The 20,183-nt window shown below is 42.0% G+C and overlaps 2 protein-coding genes and 1 long non-coding RNA gene across 12 annotated transcripts in view; 1 reads left to right on the top strand and 2 right to left on the bottom strand.

Annotated features, from left to right (window-relative positions):
- ATM (ATM serine/threonine kinase) overlaps positions 1-14,630 on the top strand; it is a 111,443-nt gene extending 96,813 nt beyond the window's left edge. For all 9 annotated transcript variants that reach the window (XM_090029601.1, XM_090029565.1, XM_090029594.1 and 6 more), the window contains 7 exons: positions 1,106-1,255; positions 1,845-2,010; positions 4,070-4,156; positions 4,241-4,355; positions 7,914-7,977; positions 8,766-8,902; positions 10,103-14,630. In XM_090029601.1, coding sequence (XP_089885727.1) covers positions 1,106-1,255; positions 1,845-2,010; positions 4,070-4,156; positions 4,241-4,355; positions 7,914-7,977; positions 8,766-8,902; positions 10,103-10,280 — 897 coding nt within the window. In that variant the 3' untranslated portion in view covers positions 10,281-14,630. The remainder of the gene's footprint in view (positions 1-1,105; positions 1,256-1,844; positions 2,011-4,069; positions 4,157-4,240; positions 4,356-7,913; positions 7,978-8,765; positions 8,903-10,102) is intronic.
- On the bottom strand, positions 5-1,099 carry LOC149875216 (uncharacterized). Its single transcript, XR_016439421.1, has 3 exons — positions 948-1,099; positions 340-433; positions 5-246 (listed from the first exon to the last, which is right to left on the bottom strand). It is a non-coding gene; the product is annotated as an uncharacterized LOC149875216 (long non-coding RNA).
- Positions 1,185-20,183, bottom strand: part of C1H11orf65 (chromosome 1 C11orf65 homolog) — a 44,495-nt gene continuing 25,496 nt past the window's right edge. Inside the window, exons 8-9 of one of the 2 annotated variants that reach the window (XM_090029707.1) lie at positions 18,774-18,858; positions 1,185-1,324 (exon numbers count right to left, since the gene is read on the bottom strand). In XM_090029707.1, the coding sequence (XP_089885833.1) occupies position 1,324; positions 18,774-18,858 (86 nt within the window). In that variant the 3' untranslated portion in view covers positions 1,185-1,323. Of the gene's footprint in view, positions 1,325-18,769; positions 18,859-20,183 lie in introns of those variants that run through there. The other variant, XM_090029697.1, reaches the window with a different exon arrangement.

Raw genomic sequence — 20,183 nt, 5'->3', positions numbered from 1 at the left:
CCTCCTGCTGCCATGCTGCAGCAGTTGTGATAAATGGCACTTGTGTGGTGTGATGTTTCCTATTCTATTACTGCCCAAAGGCACTTCAGACAAATTGTACATATCAAGAATTTAACTGTTTCCTCAGGTGGGGAGAGTTCAGTAAAAGCAAGTGTTTTAGTTTAACTGTTCCCCTCATTAAGTACAAAAGAAAATTGCTGCACTGGATTCTGTTTCAGTGCTTTCTGAAGTATTCTTTATACAGACCTGTAATCAAAAAAAACAAAAGAGGAAAGTCATGGGAATGAGCTTTGTATTTGACAAGTGGGAACTGTGCTTCTAAACAACCAGCAAACCTACCTTTGTTACTGTGCACCCTATAAGTTTCAAGAACTCATAGATGGATTTCATTTTGCTTGGCAAAAATAAGTAAAACCTGTTTGGTTTTGCAATTCTGTAAAAAGAATGAGGGCAGGGAGGAAAAAGTTTCAGAATAATTTTAAATTTGTATATAATGGAAATCATATTTATTTAACTATAATTGAAATTACAAATCCCATCTTTAGTGCTAGAGGCTTTTTCTAACTCACTGACAATTAAATGGTAAAGCAAAAGATGAAAGCTGCACAAAAATCTAAATTAGAAATTCTCATAGCTGCCTCCAAAAGAGAAGGAAACTATCAAAACCAAACAAATTACTACTCAGTAGCAAGAGGGGTCAGTCAGAGCCAGCTGCAATGTGACCTGTTGTTGAGTAGGAGCCAGCAATAGATACAGTCTGAGACTGGATATTCTGAGTATCTTCAGCTTCACATGTATATTTCAATTGTCACACAATACACTAATCCAAACAAATGCTTTCAGTAGCCCATAAAGTATGCTGAAGGGTTAGTAATACCTGCATTAGTATATGAGGACCAAACATGGAAACTCAGTAGGGTAATTATGTTGTAGTATAGCATGAATACCTGTTCATTAGCAGGTTCTTTTACTAAAAAAAAGTGTCTCCATTGCTTAGAAAAAGTTATAAGAAGAAGCTATGTGAATTCAACTGTATACTCTAATACTCATGTCCCTTAAAAGGATGCATGCTGTAATGTATTTGCTACTGGTTTTCTATTCCCAGGTTGTTCCCCTTTCTCAGAGAAGTGGAGTCCTTGAGTGGTGCTCAGGGACGACTCCCATTGGCGAGTTCCTTGTGAATCCTCAAGAAGGAGCTCACAGCAGATACAGGCCAAAAGACTACAGTAGTCTTCAATCTCACAAGGCTATGATGGTGAGTCACAGTAGGAAAAGAAGAATCTGTTTCATTTCATGTTGAGTAGAGGTTCTTTAAATTGCTGATCTTTAAAAAAAAACAAAACAAAACACTGGATTTAGTATTAGCATAATGTAATTACTGATAATAGGGTGTGAAATTGAATTTACTGATGAGATCTTCAGGTTTATCTGACAACAATTTGGAAACGGGTATTAAAAATATTAATTATGAATTAAATATCTGACATGAGAAAAAACAGACAGTGGTTGAGCCTCCAAAAAATCTCTTTCCAGATGAGACCACTATTGAAGTTTAGAATGGTTCTTGCAGAGGCCTGGCAGATTTAGTTATCTTCCAGAATTAATTTATTTTTATCAGTCTTCCTCCCATTATAATGAAAGAAAATAACAATTAAAGAACTAAAAAAATATTTTAAGTTAGTGATTAACATGAATGCTCTGAAGTTTCATTACAACTGTGAGAGAATGGCACAAGCATTTGGTATCAGAGTAAAGCAAGGTGTGTTTCCATCTAGTTCTTTTTTTCCCCTGCCAACTAATTAATGAATACCAAATAAAATTTCTTATTTATTTGTGGTTTGAAGGATGCCCAAAAGAAGCATTTCGAGGAGAAATATATCGTCTTTATGGACATCTGCAAGAATTTTCAACCTGTGTTTCGCTACTTCTGCATGGAAAAATTCCTGGACCCAGCTGTTTGGTTTGAGAAGCGATTGGCTTATACTCGCAGTGTTGCTACATCTTCTATTGGTACAGTAAAACAACTGCAGTCATTCTGTTCAGGATGATTGTCCCCATATTTTCAGACCTTGTGCTGGTTTATTCATTTCCATAAAGAGAAAAATCATACCATTTCAGGGTAATGGCAGTTAAGTCAAGTCGCACTGTGACAGCTTCGCATACCCAGTTTACTGAAACTCTTATTCTAGTCGTAGGGGTGTAGGTTGTAGCCGTGTTGATCTAAGGACATAGGCAGACAAGGTTTTTTTGGTGAATCTGATATCTTTTATCAGACCAACTTAAATAGTTGGGGAAAAGAAATTAGCAAGCTTATTCTAGTTGTTGCGTTCAGAAGTCAGGTTTAGATTTTGGCTTTTTTGCTTTTGTAGGTTTTTCTAATCTTGAAAGATTTAAAATAACATTTAACTCTTCCAATTTTGGCATTTCCCATTTAGGAAACATTAATTCCTCCCCTTGTGTTTTTAGCAGAGTTAAGTCTAAGAGGTGCCATTTTTATTTTATCTATTAGCATTGTTTGTGATGTCTGAAACAATGTGCTCAGCTTAAGCATATTTCTAGTTAACTGCTGCTGCTGAACCAACATGGAAATGCACACGTATTGGGTTTTCAATGAGCTTTCATCAGTTTGATGGCTTTACTCTTAAATTCAGGGTGATTAAGTTTTAGAGTTAAATTAAATATTCATGTTCTGAAAGATATTCAAGAGAGTATTACATAGATTATGAGTGTGTGAATATAGGTTCTGTTTTAAGTTTAAACTATGTTAAAGCATCCTTGGTTTATATAAACATGAATACTTCAAAATATTGGGTATACGAGTAGAATGAGTTCTTGGGCAGCAGTCCGGCTCAAAGGCCTGTGACTATTCAACTATAGCATGCAGCAGAGATGGTACTTTTAACCCTACAGAGGACTGTCACCAAGCTCATGCTTTACACAAATGAAGATTGTCTGTACTTCGAATTCATTCTGCTGAATGCAGTATTGGGTATAGTGTCAGTATCATACAATACAGTTGAAACATATGACTGGGAGGCCCATTTGTGAGTTAATGAGTAACTAATAGAAAACAAAAAATGCACCTTGTACAGTTATTTTAAAGATACACACACTCACTCTCTCTCTCTCTCTCTCTCTCTCTCTCTCTCTTTAAAATAACTGTTCAAGGTGCATTCTTTTTGTTTTCTATTACTCATTAACTATGTATCAGTAAAGTATCATATGCTACTCTCTCTCTATATATATTATTTATTTATTAAATATTAAATTTGTGTGCACACATGTATAAAAGTAATATTTAATTCTAAAACTTAACCTGAACATATATATATGGCGGCATATGATACTTATAAAATACACGTTTGGCAAACTGAAGTCTGTTAATATTTATCATAGTATTTCTTAGTATACTATTTGGCAAAAAACGAGTAGGGACTTCTCTTCCTGCAAAATGGGAGGCCAGTTCAGGTTTAAGAGCTCTTCTGAGTGTTAAAATTGGTTTATTGTTGCTGCATATCTGGTTTCTAACTCAACCAGTTTTGTGACATTATGGTTATGTACAGACATTCAAAAAGCCTGAGGCGGAATTGATCCAAGTTGTGTGGTTTTCTGCAAGCAGCATAGTTTAAATTGGTAGCAAACAGAATACATATTCACCTTTTGAGGGATAGCAGGGGTTGGGGGAAGTCTGTGTGTGCTGAATTTTTGTTCGGCCAGTTTCACTTGTACCTGTAAAAGCTTAATGTCTGTATCTGGCCTATAGGACCAAATGTCCATCGATGGGAAGGGGCAGGACTCCATTGGAGCAGGTTTTCTGCCTAAAAGTTCCATCAGGAACTTTTATCCCTTGCATCCGGTGCACCATTTCTGTTGCAGACGCATTGTATGATATTTATATGGGCTACTCTGTACTGGTACTATTAGTCTAAACAGACACAGAGTGTATTACCTGCTCTCATTTTTAACTTGTTTACAGAAATCTTCTTTGTCAGCTCTTTTCATGTTTTTACAAAGATAAATGTGAAAAAAGTTTTAGTGATTACATTTCATTTAAGATCTTCTTTTTCAGTTGGTTACATACTGGGACTTGGAGACAGACATGTTCAGAATATCTTGATTGATGAGAAAACTGCAGAACTTGTACACATAGATCTGGGTAAGTGCAGCAGCAGGGAGCAAAAAGCTTTCTTTTTCTTAACTTAAACTTTTTTGTAACATTTCACTACATCTCTTGCTTTAGGAGTTGCTTTTGAGCAAGGTAAAATCCTTCCCACACCAGAAACGGTTCCTTTTAGATTAACCAGAGACATTGTGGATGGAATGGGCATCACTGGCGTGGAGGGAGTCTTCAGAAGGTAAGCAATGTGTGATGTCTGCTACCTCTCCATGCTTCTCTTCCTCTGTGTTTCTGTTTCAGCAAAGCTTCCCAGATTGATAGAAAGGCTCCAGTTTTGAAGGACTGATTTTTGGGGAAAGGGTCATGTGGTATGCATGTAAATACAGTAGTTTCATAGTTTGTAGGGTTGGAAGGGACCTGAGCAGATCATCGAGTCCAACCCCCTGCCATGGGAGGAAAGAGTACTGGGGTCAAACGACCCCAGTAAGGTGTACATCAAGCCTCCTCTTAAAGACCCCCAGGGTAGGAGCCAGCACCACTTCTCTTGGAAGTTGATTCCAGATCCTGGCTGCCCTGACTGTGAAGTAGCACTGAAGTAGCACCTCCTGATATCTAGCCTGAATCTACCCTCTGCCAGTGGTCACCCTCTGCCATCTTGTGACCGTTATTCCTGGTCACTCCTGGTAGTGCTTGGGGGAACAGGGACTCCCCCAGTGCCTGCTGGTCCCCTCTGACTAGTTTGTAACAGGTCCCTAGATCCCCCCTCAGCCTTCTCTTGTGGAGGCTGAACAGGTTCAGGTCCCTCAGCCTCTCCGCATAGGGCCTGCCCTGCTGCCCCCTGATCATGCAAGTGGCCCTCCTCTGGACCCTCTCCATGCTGTCCACATCCCTCTTGAAGTGTGGCGGCTAGAACTGGACGCAGTACTCCAGCTGCGGCCTGACCAGTGTCACATAGAGGGGGAGGATCACCTCTTTGGACCCACTTGAGATGCATCTGTGGATGCATGACAAGGTGCGGTTGGCCTTCCTTACTGCCTCTCCACACTGCCAGCCCATGTTCATTTTGGCATCAGTGATGACTCCAAGATCCTTTTCTGCCTCTGCACTGATGAGAAGGGAGTTCCCCAGCCTGTAGATATGCTGCTGGTTCTTCCTCCCCAGGTGCATCACCTTGCACTTGTCAGTGTTGAATCCCATGCTATTCTCATCCGCCCACCCCGTAACCTGTCTAGGTCCGATTGTAGCCTATTCCTCCCTTTCAGTGTCCCCACGTCCCCCCACATCTTAGTGTCATCAGCACATTTGAACAGAGTGCTTTTTACCCCCTCGTCCAAGTCACTGATGACGATGTTGAACGGTGCGGGCCCGAGGACCGAGCCCTGGGGGACCCCACTGCCCACATCCCTCCAGGCCAAAAATGACCCACCCACCACCGCTCCCTGGGTACGGCCCTCCAGCCAGTTAGCGGCCCATTTGACTGTGTAGGTGTCGACACCACAGTCCCCCAGTTTTTTAATGAGAACGGGGTGAGAGACAGTGTCAGAGGCCTTCCAAAAGTCCTGAAAGACTGTCTACTGCTACCCCTGCATCTAAGGATTTGGTGACTTGGTCGTAGAAGGCCATCAGGTTGGTCTGACAGGACCTGCCACTAATGAACCCATGTTGGTTGCCCCTAAGCATAATCTCTCTTGCTGGCTCTTCGTGGACATGTGCCAGGATAATTCTCTCAAAAAGCTTACCCAGGATCGAGGTAAGACTAACTGGCCTATAGTTTCCCGGGTCCTCCTTCCTCCCCTTTTTGAAGATGGGAGCCACGTTGGCCATCTTCCAGTCCTCTGGCACCACACCAGAGCACCACGAGTGCTCATAAAGCTGTGCCAGCGGTCCCGCAATGACCTCAGCTAATTCCCTCAGCACTCTGGGGTGGAGATCATCCAGACCAGCTGATTTGAATACAACCAGTCCCTCCAGAAGTTTCCTGACTAGATCCTCACTAACCCTTGACCTAGGTGCGCCTCCCTTGGGGGCCCAGAGTGGGGGTGGCTGTTCCGGTCCCTGTTCAGGAAAATGGAGGCAAAGAAAATGGTTAAATATGCTTTGTCATCTGGTGTGACAACCAAATTTCCTAGCATGTCCTGCAGGGGCCCCACGTTACCTGGTACCTTTTTTTTGCCCCCTATGCATTTAAAAAAGGACTTCTTGTTGTCCTTGATCTGGGTCGCTAGTCACAGTCCCATCTCTGCCTTGGCCTTCCTGACTCCCCCCTGCATCCCCAAGCAACTGCAGTATAGTCCTCCCTGGTGATGGCCCCTCCTTTCCATTGGGTGTGTGCCTCGCTTTTAGCTAGGAGACATTCTCAGATGCTTTTGGCGAGCCATGGGGGCTTTTGTGCCCTCCTGCCCCCTTTGACCCGTGTTGGAATTACCTCCCTTTGGGTTTGGAGGATCGTCTCCTTAAGGAGCGACCACTCTCCTTGGACACCTGGCTCCCCTCCCCTCTGGCACCTCAGTGCTTCCCTGACTATTCTCCTTAGCTCGTTGAAGTCCGCCCTCCTGACTTTTACCCATGCCTACTATTTCCCATTAGTAAATGAGGATAGAAACTTTGAAACTTAATAAGACATTTCTCACCTAATAATTTTCTTTCTACTAAGAGCTGCTTTTCCTCACTGAATCTTCCCTTCACCCACAACAGTCTGGTAAATGACCAGAAAGCAAACAGAATTTCATCTCTAAAGTAAAAGTTAAAATATAATTGTTTTAAAGTGAATTAGTGTATTAAGTTGTAATCTTAATGCTACTTATGTGTTACTAGAGTGTTTCTGAGGCTCTGGAAGAAGTCTTTTGTTACAAGGTCAACACATAGTCTTGAAGTCTAGGAGCAGCATTGAACTACCTCCATATTCCATAGGGAGACAGCGTTAACCCACTAGGGACCAAAAACTACCAGGCACGAACTCTGGACTGTAAATTAGGTTGTCTCTAACTAGTGGAAAAGCCTTTGCTCATAGGAATAGTGGGGGCAAACGATCTAGATAGTTTTGAAATGAAACTTGCTGAATTTCAATGGGATTATATGACACAGTTGCTTACCACAGAAGAAAACTCAATTTGAGGCAGATTTACATGATAGTTTTGACAGCACAGCTCTACTCATTACACTTCCTAGCAAGTATAATAATGCCAACAAAACTCTCGCTGCAAGCAACTTTACTGACAGAAGAGAGCTTCTGTTGGTTTCATCTGTCAGTGGTTCTCAAACCTCATTACACTCAAGACACCCAGCTCTTAGTTTGACTTGTTTTTTGTCTACAGGAAAATAATAGAGCAGTTGGTCAGAAACACCGTAACAGGTCAGAAGGTTTTTAACACTGGATTCTTACTGGGTTCATCTTGTAATTATATTTACACTCCTACAAGTGCTCACATTGTGTGACACCCCACAGCTCCCTGGCTGAGAATCACTGGGTCATGTTGTCTGGGGAGCTGGTGTACCTGCAGTGGAAGAAAGGCCCTTTTGTCAGCATGTGTGGCATATTCATTATAGGGCTGTGCCAATTTATAGCTGTTATGTCAGAGGTTTTGTAGCATGGACAAGCCCTTGGGGATGCAGGAGTTCCCATCTAGCCCTATGTTCATTTTCTGTATTATAAAATGGGAAGCATCAGTAATTATAATCCTGCTTCTGAAGAAGGGTAAAAATACAAATGACTTATGTTTTAAGATGAAAAGCTCTTCCATATTACCATAAATGGAAGGAAGGCCAAAAACATCTTTTAAAAAAAAATCTTTTGTAGGTGCTGTGAGAAAACGATGGCTGTGATGAGAAATTCCCAAGAAGCTTTGCTAACTATTGTAGAGGTAAATGTTTTTCATGCTTCCTGATGAATAACTGAAAGAAAATTGTTCTTTCTCTCTATATATATTGAAATATGATTGAAATAATCAGCTGCGTTGAATCTTTGCTTTTTCCTATTGTACACTTCAATTGAAGTGTCTAAAACTGTTCATCTCTAGCTTTTTTTTAAACTGTCCTCAGCTCATGTTTTCTGTGGCAACTCTTTTTAAGGCATTAAAATTACAAACCTGTTCCTTCAATATCTAAGGCTTCTAGACAGAGAAGTATGTAGCACTTCCAATGTTGGTAGTGCTGCATGTCTAGTAAGCAAACATGCAGTAGAACATCTCTTAGTTTACTGAGTTTTTTGCTCTGGTAGTTGCATGCTAGAGCAGAACCTAGTATTTGAGGTACATCATAAAGCACCTGAACAGGAAAAGAAATGAAACAACAGAATTGCTTAATAATTTCAGTAGGAAAAAGAAATGAATTCAATAGGCACTCTAGAACATGTACTGAAAAGGAGAAACAGGTTAATCAATATAAAAAAGGATTGACCTCCTTATTGAAGAGGGAGGACAAAGGCAGTTGGATCAGAACTGAAGCTCTTAGAGTATCAGGGGATGGGTCAGCAACATGCTTTTGCTTTGTGTTCATCTCTGCTTGTTTGCTGTGTTCTGTCACTACTGGATTAAGTCGCATGCAAGGGTTCTACTCACTTGTGGACTTCAGCTGTTTAATTTTTCTCTTCCTGTTAAGCCATTAAGCTATCAATAATTAGGATTTTAATACTTGTTTTCTTCTTGACTAGGTATTGCTGTATGACCCCCTCTTTGACTGGACTATGAATCCTCTGAAAGCACTGTATTTGCAACAGAGGCCAGAGGATAAGGCTGACATCAGTGCCACTCTCAACGTTGATCATCAGCAGTGTAACAGAAAAGCCAAGTAAGGGGGTTATTTCTTGCCTAGATTTATTCATAGATTCATAAGTGTTAGGCTTGGAAGGGACTTCAGTAGGTCATCGAGTCTGACTCCCTGCCCTGGGCAGGAAAGAACGCTGGGGTTAGATGACCCCAGCAAGGTGCATGTCCAGTCTCCTCTTGAAGACTGCCAAGGCAGGGGAGAGCACCACCTCCCTTGGAAGTCCATTCCAGATTCTGGCAATCCTTAGTGTGAAGAAGTTCTTTCTAAAGTCCAACCTAAATCTGCTCTCCATCAATTTGTGGCCATTGTTCCTAGTTACTCCAGGGGGTACCCCAGTAAATAGAGCATTTCCTGTTCCCTGCTGCCCTCCCCTGATGAGTTTACAGGCAGCCACAAGATCATCTCTCAGCCTTCTCTTGTGAAGGCTGAAGAGATCTAGGTCCATCGATCTCTCCTCATAGGGCCTTGCCTGCAGGCCTCTAACCATATGAGTGGCTCTCCTCTGAACCCTCTCAAGATTCTCTGCATCCCTCTTGAAGTGTGGTGCCCAAAACTGGACACAGTACTCCAAGTGTGGTCTGACCAGTGCCGCATAGGGGGGAAGCATCACCTCCCTGGACCTGTTCATCATGCATCTGCTAATGGATGGTAAAGTGCGGTTAGCCTTGATCACTTTGTCACACTGACAACTCATGTTCATTTTGGAGTCAACTATGACTCCAAGATCCCTTTCTGCTGCTGTGCTGCTGAGAAGGTCCTCCCCCAGCCTGTAAGTGTGTTGGTGGTTCTTTTTGCCCAGGTGCAGCACTTTGCACTTGTCTTTGTTGAACTGCATCCTATTTTGTTCTGTCCATTTTTCCAACCTGTCCAGATACACCTGGATCCGTTCCCTACCCTCTGGTGTATTAACTTTGCCCCACAATTTGGTATCATCTGTGAACTTGGACAGGGTGCTCTCTATGCCCTCATCCAAGTCACTGATGAAGACAATGAGTAGCACCAGTCCAAGGACCGACCCCTGTGGGGCTCTACCGCTAACATCTTTCCAAGTTGATATCAACCCATCCACCACCACTCTCTGGGTGTGACCCCTAAGCCAATTTGCCACCCACCTGACCATATAATCATCTACATCACAGCCTGTCTTCTTTCCTAAAGTTTTGCATCCTCTTCTGGCTGCATGCTCAGTTTGATTCTTTTTCATTTTTATTTTTCTGGCAGTGATCAGAGTTTTAACAAAGTGGCAGAACGTGTCCTGATGAGGCTTCAGGAGAAACTGAAAGGTGTAGAAGAAGGGATAGTGCTCAGTGTGGGAGGACAGGTGAACCTTCTTATACAGCAAGCTATGGACCCCAAAAACCTCAGCCGACTCTTTCCGGGGTGGAAACCTTGGGTATGATCTGGAAGTATCCACTAAGTTGTAGAGCAAATAAGCCTGTTTGATTCTTGGGAAAAGAATATTGGTCAGCATTTTATATTTATATTCCAGAAATTTCCAGATAATCTCAGAAGTGATTGTATAGGTTTATAAACAGTTTTGAAATCAATGTTTAATTTCTTTAATGAATATCCAATTATTCTCCACAACTTTCATCAGGATAGTGTTCTGGTATTCCTGTGCCATACAATGGAAATTCTGTGACATTCAAGGAATGGTTATTCCTCTCAAACTAGGAATTAAGTAGCTTCTACATGTAAATCCTTTTATAAAACCTTGAATTCTTATTAGTGTTTGACATTTCCTAAAACTTGACTCACATCTCAGATTACTGGTTAAGTATCTCTACAACCTTGTTTTGTATAGTGTTTTTTTTATTATAATAATAAGACTATATTATCTCTATTGAGTGGAATCATCTGTAAACTAGAAAACATGGAATAACCAAGTTGATTTATAAAAGAAGCAGCACTGTATCTTCAAGTCTGTTGTGCAATGGTACTTGACAAAATTCAAAACAGACCTAAAAAGAGCTTCATATGCAAGTTTATTTTTCAGGCTACTAATGCTGCAGCTACCAATAAGAGAACATCATCACTGCACGCCTTCTTGATATAAATCATCTTTGAGTCAAGTATATTTATAGTGCTGCATTTTTGTGCCTTTTTAGTTTAAATTGTATTGGCATTTTCTTTGCATAAGCAAGGATTTTAACTGCATTAGGAACCAAGTTAGTCTTATCTTAAAACTCTTCTGCAAAAATTTACTATGGGCTGAAACCTGACACACAAGTTCTGACCCAAAAATATGCAGCCTTTCAATATCGGACAGAAATACAAAATTTTAAAATTATAATGTGAATACAGAACTTGCTTACTTAATTTGTACAGTTTTATTTTATATATTGAATTGCATGTCCCTTTGTTTTTTTAAGCAATCAGATAGTTAATGAACTTGCACAAAACAGGAGTCTCTTCAGACAGTTGTGTTTGTTATACTTTCTTAAATCCTTCCTGAAATATTTAATGTTTAAAAAAATACAAATAAAATATATTCTGATTTTCAAATATGACTTCTATTGGAGTTAGTAAGTGCTCAGCACTTCTGACTCAAGTAATTTGTAGGGAGTGTTTAGGTCCTCATTTAAAAAAGAAAATCTTGGCCATTGGCTGTATTACTTGAACATTATTAACATTCTTAAAAAAGAAATCACTGCGTGGGACTTTTAAATCAATGCAGGGTCTAGGTCTAATGTGTATGGAAGTGTTAGTCCAGCAATTATTAGTATATATTACCCCATTGTATCTGTTGCATAGAATTATTCTTTAAAGGGACGGTTTCAATTTTTTTACGTAAAATTTAGATTTTGTATTGAAAAACAAAAGAAAGCAAATAAAAAAATATTATAATTTAACCCAAATAAAAAATGTTCAGCTTCAGAGAAAATGTATTTAATTATTCCACTCCAGTGTTGTGAACTCAGTATTTTACTGAATGAAGAAAAGAAAATGAAAGTAACAGTCTATTTTACTGTCTCAGCTAAACAAAATAGAAATAAGAAATATATAAGTAGTTTGAACTGAATATAGCTAGTATATGCAAGTATGACTGTCATATTGACAGTTTTCCTTTTTAAGAAGGAATACCTAATTTTGGCATGTTCATACATAATACATAGTGTTTTTCCAGAGAACTCAGCTGTTAAACTTAACCTTACAATGAAGTTACCTGTCTCAAGCCATAATAATACTCTTCCTATGACCAGGGATCATCAGGCATTGAGCTTTCCTTTTGCACATTCTAACACTTCTTCCTTTTTAAAGGTCAGAATTAGAGGCTGATATTGTAGTTAATTTTCTAGCATATGCAGGATAAGAAAGTATGACTTTTATTCTGCATATACTAGAAAATTAACTAAAATATCAGTGACAACAGATTTTGCAGCGCTTCAGCTGCAGGGGGGGTTGAAAATAGGGATCCCCTTCATAGTGCAACAGGGTGCTGTGGCACTTGTAGTACTACAAATGCAAATCTGTTGAGTTGGGAAAAGGTATTTTGTTCTGAACATTTCAATCAAATTCAGGTCCAGTAACCTTGAAACTAAGGCTGTGAACAGATTTGCATTTGTAGCACTTGCACCATAGGCAGGGTGCACATCTGTATGCCTGCTTTTTGTAGTTCAACAAGTTTGTATATGGAACTACAAATATAACATCTGTCTATGACCTAGGATAACTTGATACCAGAGAGCCATATACAAATTGCCTATATTAGCACACCAAAAATATGAGAATACGGATAGGTCCGTATCTTTTATATTATAATATTTTCCTGGCATGCACATTGTTATATGGTTATAAAAAATGAATTTAACACAGACTGTTTCTAAGGAAAATTTTAGGCCCAGGGGAGTCTATGACACTGTGAAGTGACAGGATGGTAAGATTCTGATTTGTATTTTTTTACAATCCAATGTAACTTAGTTATGTATGGGGAAATGTGTTTGTCTGCAGTTTCTGTTGGATAAGTGTCTAGCCTCCAAAACTGGCCCCCTTGGGGATAGATCATAGATTTCAATGAGTTGAGACTGAGCCACTATTAGAGAAGACTGCTGCAGAACAAGGATTGACCTCAGCAGGCAAAAATGAGGAACTGATAACTTTAACCACCATTGTTGTCAGTCTGGAACATTTCATGATCTCCCAAGACCAACAAAGGTCAGAATTAAATCCCCAGTGAAAGTTAGTTATGTGATTTTGTTATATAATCCTATGAAACTTTGTGTATCCAGAGTATGTACAATATATTTTATTGAAACCCCACCTTTATTTGTTATAAACCACTTTTTAAGATCCCAGAAAGTTATGACTTTAGTAAATACTGTTTGTAGGTGGTGATGAAGTCTATGCTATTCTGGGCTACTGACAATATTCTGCACAAATGTAATATAGCTCTTGAAGGTGTAGCACATTTATATCATGTGCTAAAGTGTCAATAAAGATATCTTTCTTAATAACGGGTGCTAGCAATAGCTCACTGGAATTTAATTGTGCCACTCTGGTAGATGAAAGTATGCATTCTATTATTATTACTTCCATGATTCAAAGCTGAAACATAGTATAAGCCAGCAGGGGCCCCAGACCAGATCTGGATGTTAGGGCTGCTTCTGGGCTGGATTTATTCTGGGGTGGCAGTGGCAGCAGCAGCAGCCACCACAGCAGCAGTGGGGCAGGAAGCCACAGGCCAGGCAGCTGCTTCCTGTGATAGAGGCACATAAGCAACCACAGGCAAGGCAGCCTCAAGGTGGCTAAAGTAGACAAAGTCCCTGTCCACCAGGCTCCTTGATTTCACAGCAGGGCACACCCACCACTGGCTGCACACACCACCAGCCACACCCCTAGTTTAGCAAAATCTGAGCAATATGTCTCTAAATGAAAACACAGATCCCAAATACAAAAATATATGCCAACACAGAAAATTACAGCCTTAAATATCAAAATGATGTTTTTAAGTTTTTTGCTTCCAGAACAGCAACCTTCAAAGTACTGTGTTTACCTAAATCCAAAAGCTTTGCTTCTTATTAGGGGTGCACAGATAGAGATTTTTGGGGCCGATACCAATAGCCAATTTTTAAGGAAGCATATCAGCTGATACTGACCCATTATTTGAACAGCTGCTTGTAGCTGCTAAGTCTGGTGTGGTGGAAGGGGAGGGAAGGAAAGGGGTTTGGGGGCAGCGAAGATCAAGGCCCCTATGGTGCAGGAGGAGCAGGACCGAGGCAAACACTGCCCAGCCAGGGTTGGGTGGGCGCAGGACAGAACCACGGCTTGTCCAGTGGCTCCCGCTGCTCCTCCCACCACTCGTCCAGGGCATGGGGGATGCGTGCCCCCAGATTTGCATGGGGTGGGCTGGTGCCGGGGCTCCACCAAGCTCTTCCCAGCTGAGCGGGGCTGCACTCCAGTGGGCAGTGGCAGCACTAGGAAGGGGCTACTCTGTCCCTGCCCATCCATACATACCCCCAGTTAAAAACCCCTATTCTAAAAGTAGAATTAAACTTAGATAAAAAATAAAAGACAGTGAATGATCACCATCTGAGTTTAAGTGATAAAACCCAGCACACTAGACCTACAGTACTTAAAAAATTCTGTTGTGTGAGAGATGGGGAAATGAATTATATTTTCCTCCTGGGATTCACACAACTTTGGGAAACCAGCTCATCTGTACTACTGTAAAACATACCGTGACAGTATTGCTTTATTTTTTCACTTTATACTGTACTGTTGTTAAAAATAAAGAATAAATATAGTCTGATTTTCTATCAGTGAAAGATTTTTCTGCCTCGGGTATATTATACGGACTAAATTATGCCCCCCCTCACAGTATGAATCATAATTTACCAATTGACTTACTCTGGAGTTGCTCATAAGTGCAAGTGACACCAAAATTTGTCCCTATCTAGTCATTCCTTTCAGTATCTAATCAAGACTAATCAGTTCAATGTCTTAATGCTATATCATAGTCTAACTAGGTGATTCTTGAACCTTTTAGACTTGAGGCACCCCTTAGAAAATACCAGCCCTTTATTTTCAATTGCTTTTTGACTACAGAAAAATACTAGACCAATTCTGTTGTGAAGACCTCAGAGAGACCACAGTCCAATTTGAAACCTCTGGGCTTCTCCTGTGAATTGCATGGAAATGTTTCTACACCTAACAGTGCTTACTTTGCTTGGAACACAGTGGCATCCTTGAAAGGATCTCAAGGCACCTGAGGGGTACCAGGTCAGCCTGGTTAAGACAGACTGTGCATAGCAAGACTGACTTGCTTAACCCAAAGACCCCAGCAAGAGAAGTCAGTTTCTCCTGACTTGACTTAACAGAAGCCTTCCCTGCATACAACAGTTCTACTGGTTGAATTGGAACAATTTAGTTCAGCCTATGTACACCACCATAGGACACACACCAGGTATAACTACCTTACATCAATTTAGCTTTGTCAGGCAAGGCCCAATAAAGTATTAACAAGTGGTGAGGAGACTGCAGTAGGGACCATGTGACTACAGTCCTATCAATGGTAGCTGAAAATAAGACAAACCAACAGGGCAAACCTGACGTGTTCTGTCACAGTACAAATTAACCTGCTTTATATAATGCATGAAACTGAATTCTAGACTCCCAACACTGAGTTCTACTCTTGCCCTTTCTTGTGTCCTGCTACTGCTGCTTCCCTTCCAAGTCTTCAAGGGAGCTGGTGCTGTTTATACACTCAGTTCTCCAAAAGCCTATGAAATAACCTACCTTTTGACTAGTACCTTGTCAATAGTTAGGCCAATGGTTCTCAACCTTTCTAGACCCAAGACACCCCATGGAAGATCCCAGCTCTTAGTTTTTACTCATTTTTTGACTATGGGGAAAAAAAGAACAATGTTTCTGTTGCATGAAAATCAAAAAGACCATGACAGGTCATAATGTTTTTTAAATTATGGATTCCTATTTGAAATCTCTGTTTAATCTTGTGAATCATGTCTGCACACTCTACAGTACTAAAATTACATGGCACCCCAGTTGAGAATCACTGACTTAGGCTGTCAGCAGCCTGGATCCCCTACCACTTCAGCAATTGCCTTCTGTCTCACTGACGCAACAATATCCCGTTGATGTTTCTTATAAGTGGTGATGGCCATCATCTAACTAAAGGCACTCCAAAACTATTATTTACATTTTACAGTTTAGCATAACTTTTAGCAAATTTAGCATGTAAAGAAAATAGCACCTTCCCTCTGGGAGCATCACCGGAATAATACATGATGCACACATATGTTGCATTATCTAACATATCTTTCCAAAACAAAGGTATTAATGACTCAGTAATCAAGTGATCCAGTTGGTGGAAGGCTCTTAGCTGTCAACTGATGCTGTTAGAATGTGCATACCTTCTAAAATAAGAGGTTTTTTTAATGTTAGCTTGCACAATTTATGCGGCACACCCTGGCTTGAGAAGAGCTTGTTATTTTGGTAATGGGTGTGCCAACCTGAATATAATCTTCTAGAAGGTATTTAAAATATTCTAATGTTCACTGGGTAAACAAAGAAGGATTTTTCTTTATGGAAGGTTCTTTTACAGAATGTCAGCAAGGTGCTTTTTTGCAAGGCTCAAGTGTTTATTCTAGACAAGCTGCTGATTGGTATCTGTGGCAATTTCACCGTATACCAAATCCAGGATTCTAGATACAGGAGAGAGTAAGTCTGGCTATAGCCAAGTGCTACAGAAAAACACACACACACACACCTTTGTCAGCTGCTCTCCTCCCCGCTGAACAGATTCAATAAAGAATACAGGACTAGAAACAGCTTGGTCTCAGAAGTGCCTATGGTATGTAGGCAGAAATTTGATATGTATGTTCCAAGGAGCAATTAAAAAATATTCCCTCCCTCAATATTCACCTATACTCAGGCAGCACCTCCACTTTCAACTGCCAAGTTTCCTAGGCACTACGCCTGGGCTTCTGTCCATGATCAGATGTAATCCAATTTGTTATTGTGACAGGGCAGTAAGTATTAGGGCTGTGCAAAGCTTCAACTTAATATTCGATTCGACAAATATTTGACATATTCGACCTTGAAAAGTAAAAGTTGAGTCGAATAGCAGCTGGTCAAACAGCTGTCGAATCGAATACCAGAAGTCGAATATTAACAGCGTGGGTCGAATATTCGACAAGGGTTGAAGATTCGACTTGCCTATACTAGATTCCCTGGGGGGGCGGGGGAAGGAAAGTAAGGGGAGGGAGGGAGAGAGGGGGGAGGAGTGCTTTCATGACTGATGTGTGGCTGGCCGGTGACCTGTCAGCACTCTCTGAGGTCCCTTCCCATCCCAGTGCTCTGGGGGAGGCCCAGAGAAAATGCATAAAAGGCAGCAGTTTTTCAGCTCCCTGCTTTCTGCCTTGGGGTCAGTTTCTGAGCTGCTGGTGTTCTCCAGCACCTCTGCGTCAGACCACGAGGCTGGAAGCCCTGATCTTCAACAGATTCCCTGCTTGCGACGCTAGCAACAGGAATTTCTGAGAACTTGGTACTTTTATTTTATAACTACTTTTCATATTAGTTTACGCTTATATTGGATAGGGTCAGTAGTAGCCTAGGATCTATTCTATATATAGGAATTTAGTTTATATATGTATTTTTTATACATCATTAATTCTTTCCACCACACCAATGCTTCTCAATATATTATCTACACAAACACATTTACATAACATCCAGAAATCTAATCCGCGGCGCGCAGCACACTTAGAGGTTCCAGTTTACATACAAAGGAATGCATTATGAAGCGGGGTGGAAAGGCAGGTGGCCACACTGGGCAGCCTGCACGAAGGGAAGCAAGGGGGGTTGCAAGCGGAAGAGCTGCAGTTTCTCCCCCCACCAAACTCAGACGCAGCCTCTTTCCTCTCACTACAAGGGATGAAGCAGTAAAGAGAGGGGAGCAGCAGTGCCACAAGAGCCACTGCCTGTGCCTGAGACTCATGTCCAGACACAGCAGCCACAACCTCTCCCACCATAACTGCAACCAGCACAGCAGCACACTTCACCCCCGTGTCACTGCCTATACTGAGCCTTCCAGCACCAGAAGAAGAGCTGGCGCTGGATCTGAATCTCAGTGCCCTGGCAAGGGAAGTTCAGGGGAATCAGTCGAGTTTGTGCTTGACACCCCTCAGGTTTTTTCCTTTCAAGCCATGAGGTCTTTCCCAGAAGGCACTTCAGAAGGTGCCTCTGTACAGGTGAAGGCGGCCTGCAGTTTTGAGCTCCCTGTGGCTTTCCACACACAAATCACAGGAGGTTTTCTCTCAAGAATTTGGGGTGCTGTTTCTCCGACCCCCTGAACCTATCTTGTTGAAAGTTTGCAGGCTTCGTGGGCTCCTCAGGAGCTACCATTCCTGCAAGTTTCATCAAGATCAGACAAGAAATACCAAAGTTATAGCCTGCTTCGACCTTCCCCATTATAGCCTATGGGGAAGTTGAAGCAGCTTGAATATTCGACTGAGCTTCGACCTCGAGTCGACGCGAACGGCAAATAGAAGCGGGACCCAGTTTACTATTCGACATGGCTGTTGAATGGAATATTACCTGCTCTGCACAGCTCTAGTAAGTATACCGTCACAAAATGCCAGAGAAACAAAGGGGAAAAGGAAACATACTGCGGCAGCGAGCCCAGACGGGAAAAGCCGAGCGGGAATCCCTGAATGTTAATTAATACTATCAGCTGGGGGAGCTAGCAGGGCAACAAATGGGAAGCTACAGCCAGACACGCAGCTAATCTGCACAGGAAGTTAAAAGAGAGGCGACTGAACAATTTTGTCTCCTCTGGTGAGGGGAGCAGCACAAGGGGAAGGTTGTGGGATGTGCAGCGGTGGCATGTGACCAACCAGGGATCAGCAAAACAGTATTCTGCAGACAGACTTACCAGAAAAGCGGAGACGAAGAGGGAGTTGCCACATCCAAGCCAATGGGTTTGAGTCCAGTAAGTGCAAGGTCTTTGTTCCTGAGACCTGAATAAGAAAAAAAGATGGATCAAAAGTGTGAATTTGGGGCGTTGGCCTGCGGTAGTCCCTCTCTGAAGGAAAAGGGTGGTGAGATTATGTGACTGTATATTTGAGACCAGCGGGGGGGGGGGGGGGAGGGGAAGGGGAGGGAGCAAATAACATGACAAGAGGTCAGTGGAAAGAGACCAGCTGCCAGGATATTAAGCGAGGCAGCATAGCGATTATGACTCCCTAGAGGACAGCTTGTGAGATCAACACAAACACCTGGTGTGCTAAGGACAGGGTATGGGGAGCTGGTGGAGCCCTGTGAAGAGGAGCCAGCCTACTAAATTGCAGAAATTAACATCGGATTTACTTCCCAGAACTGTACCTGTTTGGTTCCTTCCTTTCCATCTAAGTCAGGGGTTGTCAACTGGTAGTACTTAGGGAAGACCTAAGGGGTATGCATGGGTGGGGATGGAGCACCATCACCTACCACCCTGTGCTGCTGCCCCCCCAGGATCAGGGCTGGGGCAGGGCAAGGGCAGCAGCACCACCTTTGTGGGCCACACAGGTGCCTCCCAGCCAGTTAGATGTGGGGGGCACAGTGCAGAGTTTGCACGCGGTGATGGCCACCATCCACCACCCTGCGCTGCTTCCATTCGAAGCTGCATGCCATCCCACCCCCCCCAGCATCTGGCCACCGGGGGTATACTAATTAAAAAAGGTTGAAAACCCCTGATTTAAGTAGTGGCAGGTGAATTTAAAGGAGACTATCTGATCCAGGGAAAGGGACTGTAATTTGCTTTTGTGGCATGGCAAGGTCTTCTACAGTTACCTAAACACCTTTCTCCTCCTGAAATTGCGCCGTAATCTAATCTGGTGCTGGGGAACCACTGGATAGCTAACAGTGCAAGAGTGACGGGGACAGAAGAGTGCAAGAAAAACAGTTTGCCTCTGTAATAGATGCAGGCAGCTTACAAACTTAAAAAACCCCCAACAAAACAGCAATTTAAGCTCAGCTCACCCAACGTCTGTATAGATCAGGTATTTCAGAAGGGCTTTTTGGCGCTTTTATCTAATAGCTGATTCAATCATCTGATCTATACAGATGCTGCAGAGTGAGGTTGAACTAACCCACTGCATCTTCTGGTAAAGCACTTTTTGAGGTGGGGGGTTGGGGAGGAGAGGGAGAGGGTTCATGTCTGTTACCAGCCTAAATCTGCCCACCCCGCCCACTCCAAGAGTGGGGAGTCCTTGCTTCTGCTCTCTGCTGCCAGGGTTATTTGTTTTTCTGGCTGACAATTGTCTAATGCAAAATGTGTGGGTGGCATTGGAAAAATATTTTTCCC

This window comes from Crocodylus siamensis, chromosome 1, assembly GCF_052110815.1.
Source record: "Crocodylus siamensis isolate JL-2025a chromosome 1, ASM5211081v1, whole genome shotgun sequence".
NCBI classification, from domain to species: Eukaryota; Metazoa; Chordata; order Crocodylia; family Crocodylidae; genus Crocodylus; species Crocodylus siamensis.
The sequence above is the reverse complement of the archived record's forward strand: the minus strand, read 5'-3'. Positions and strand labels throughout refer to the sequence as shown.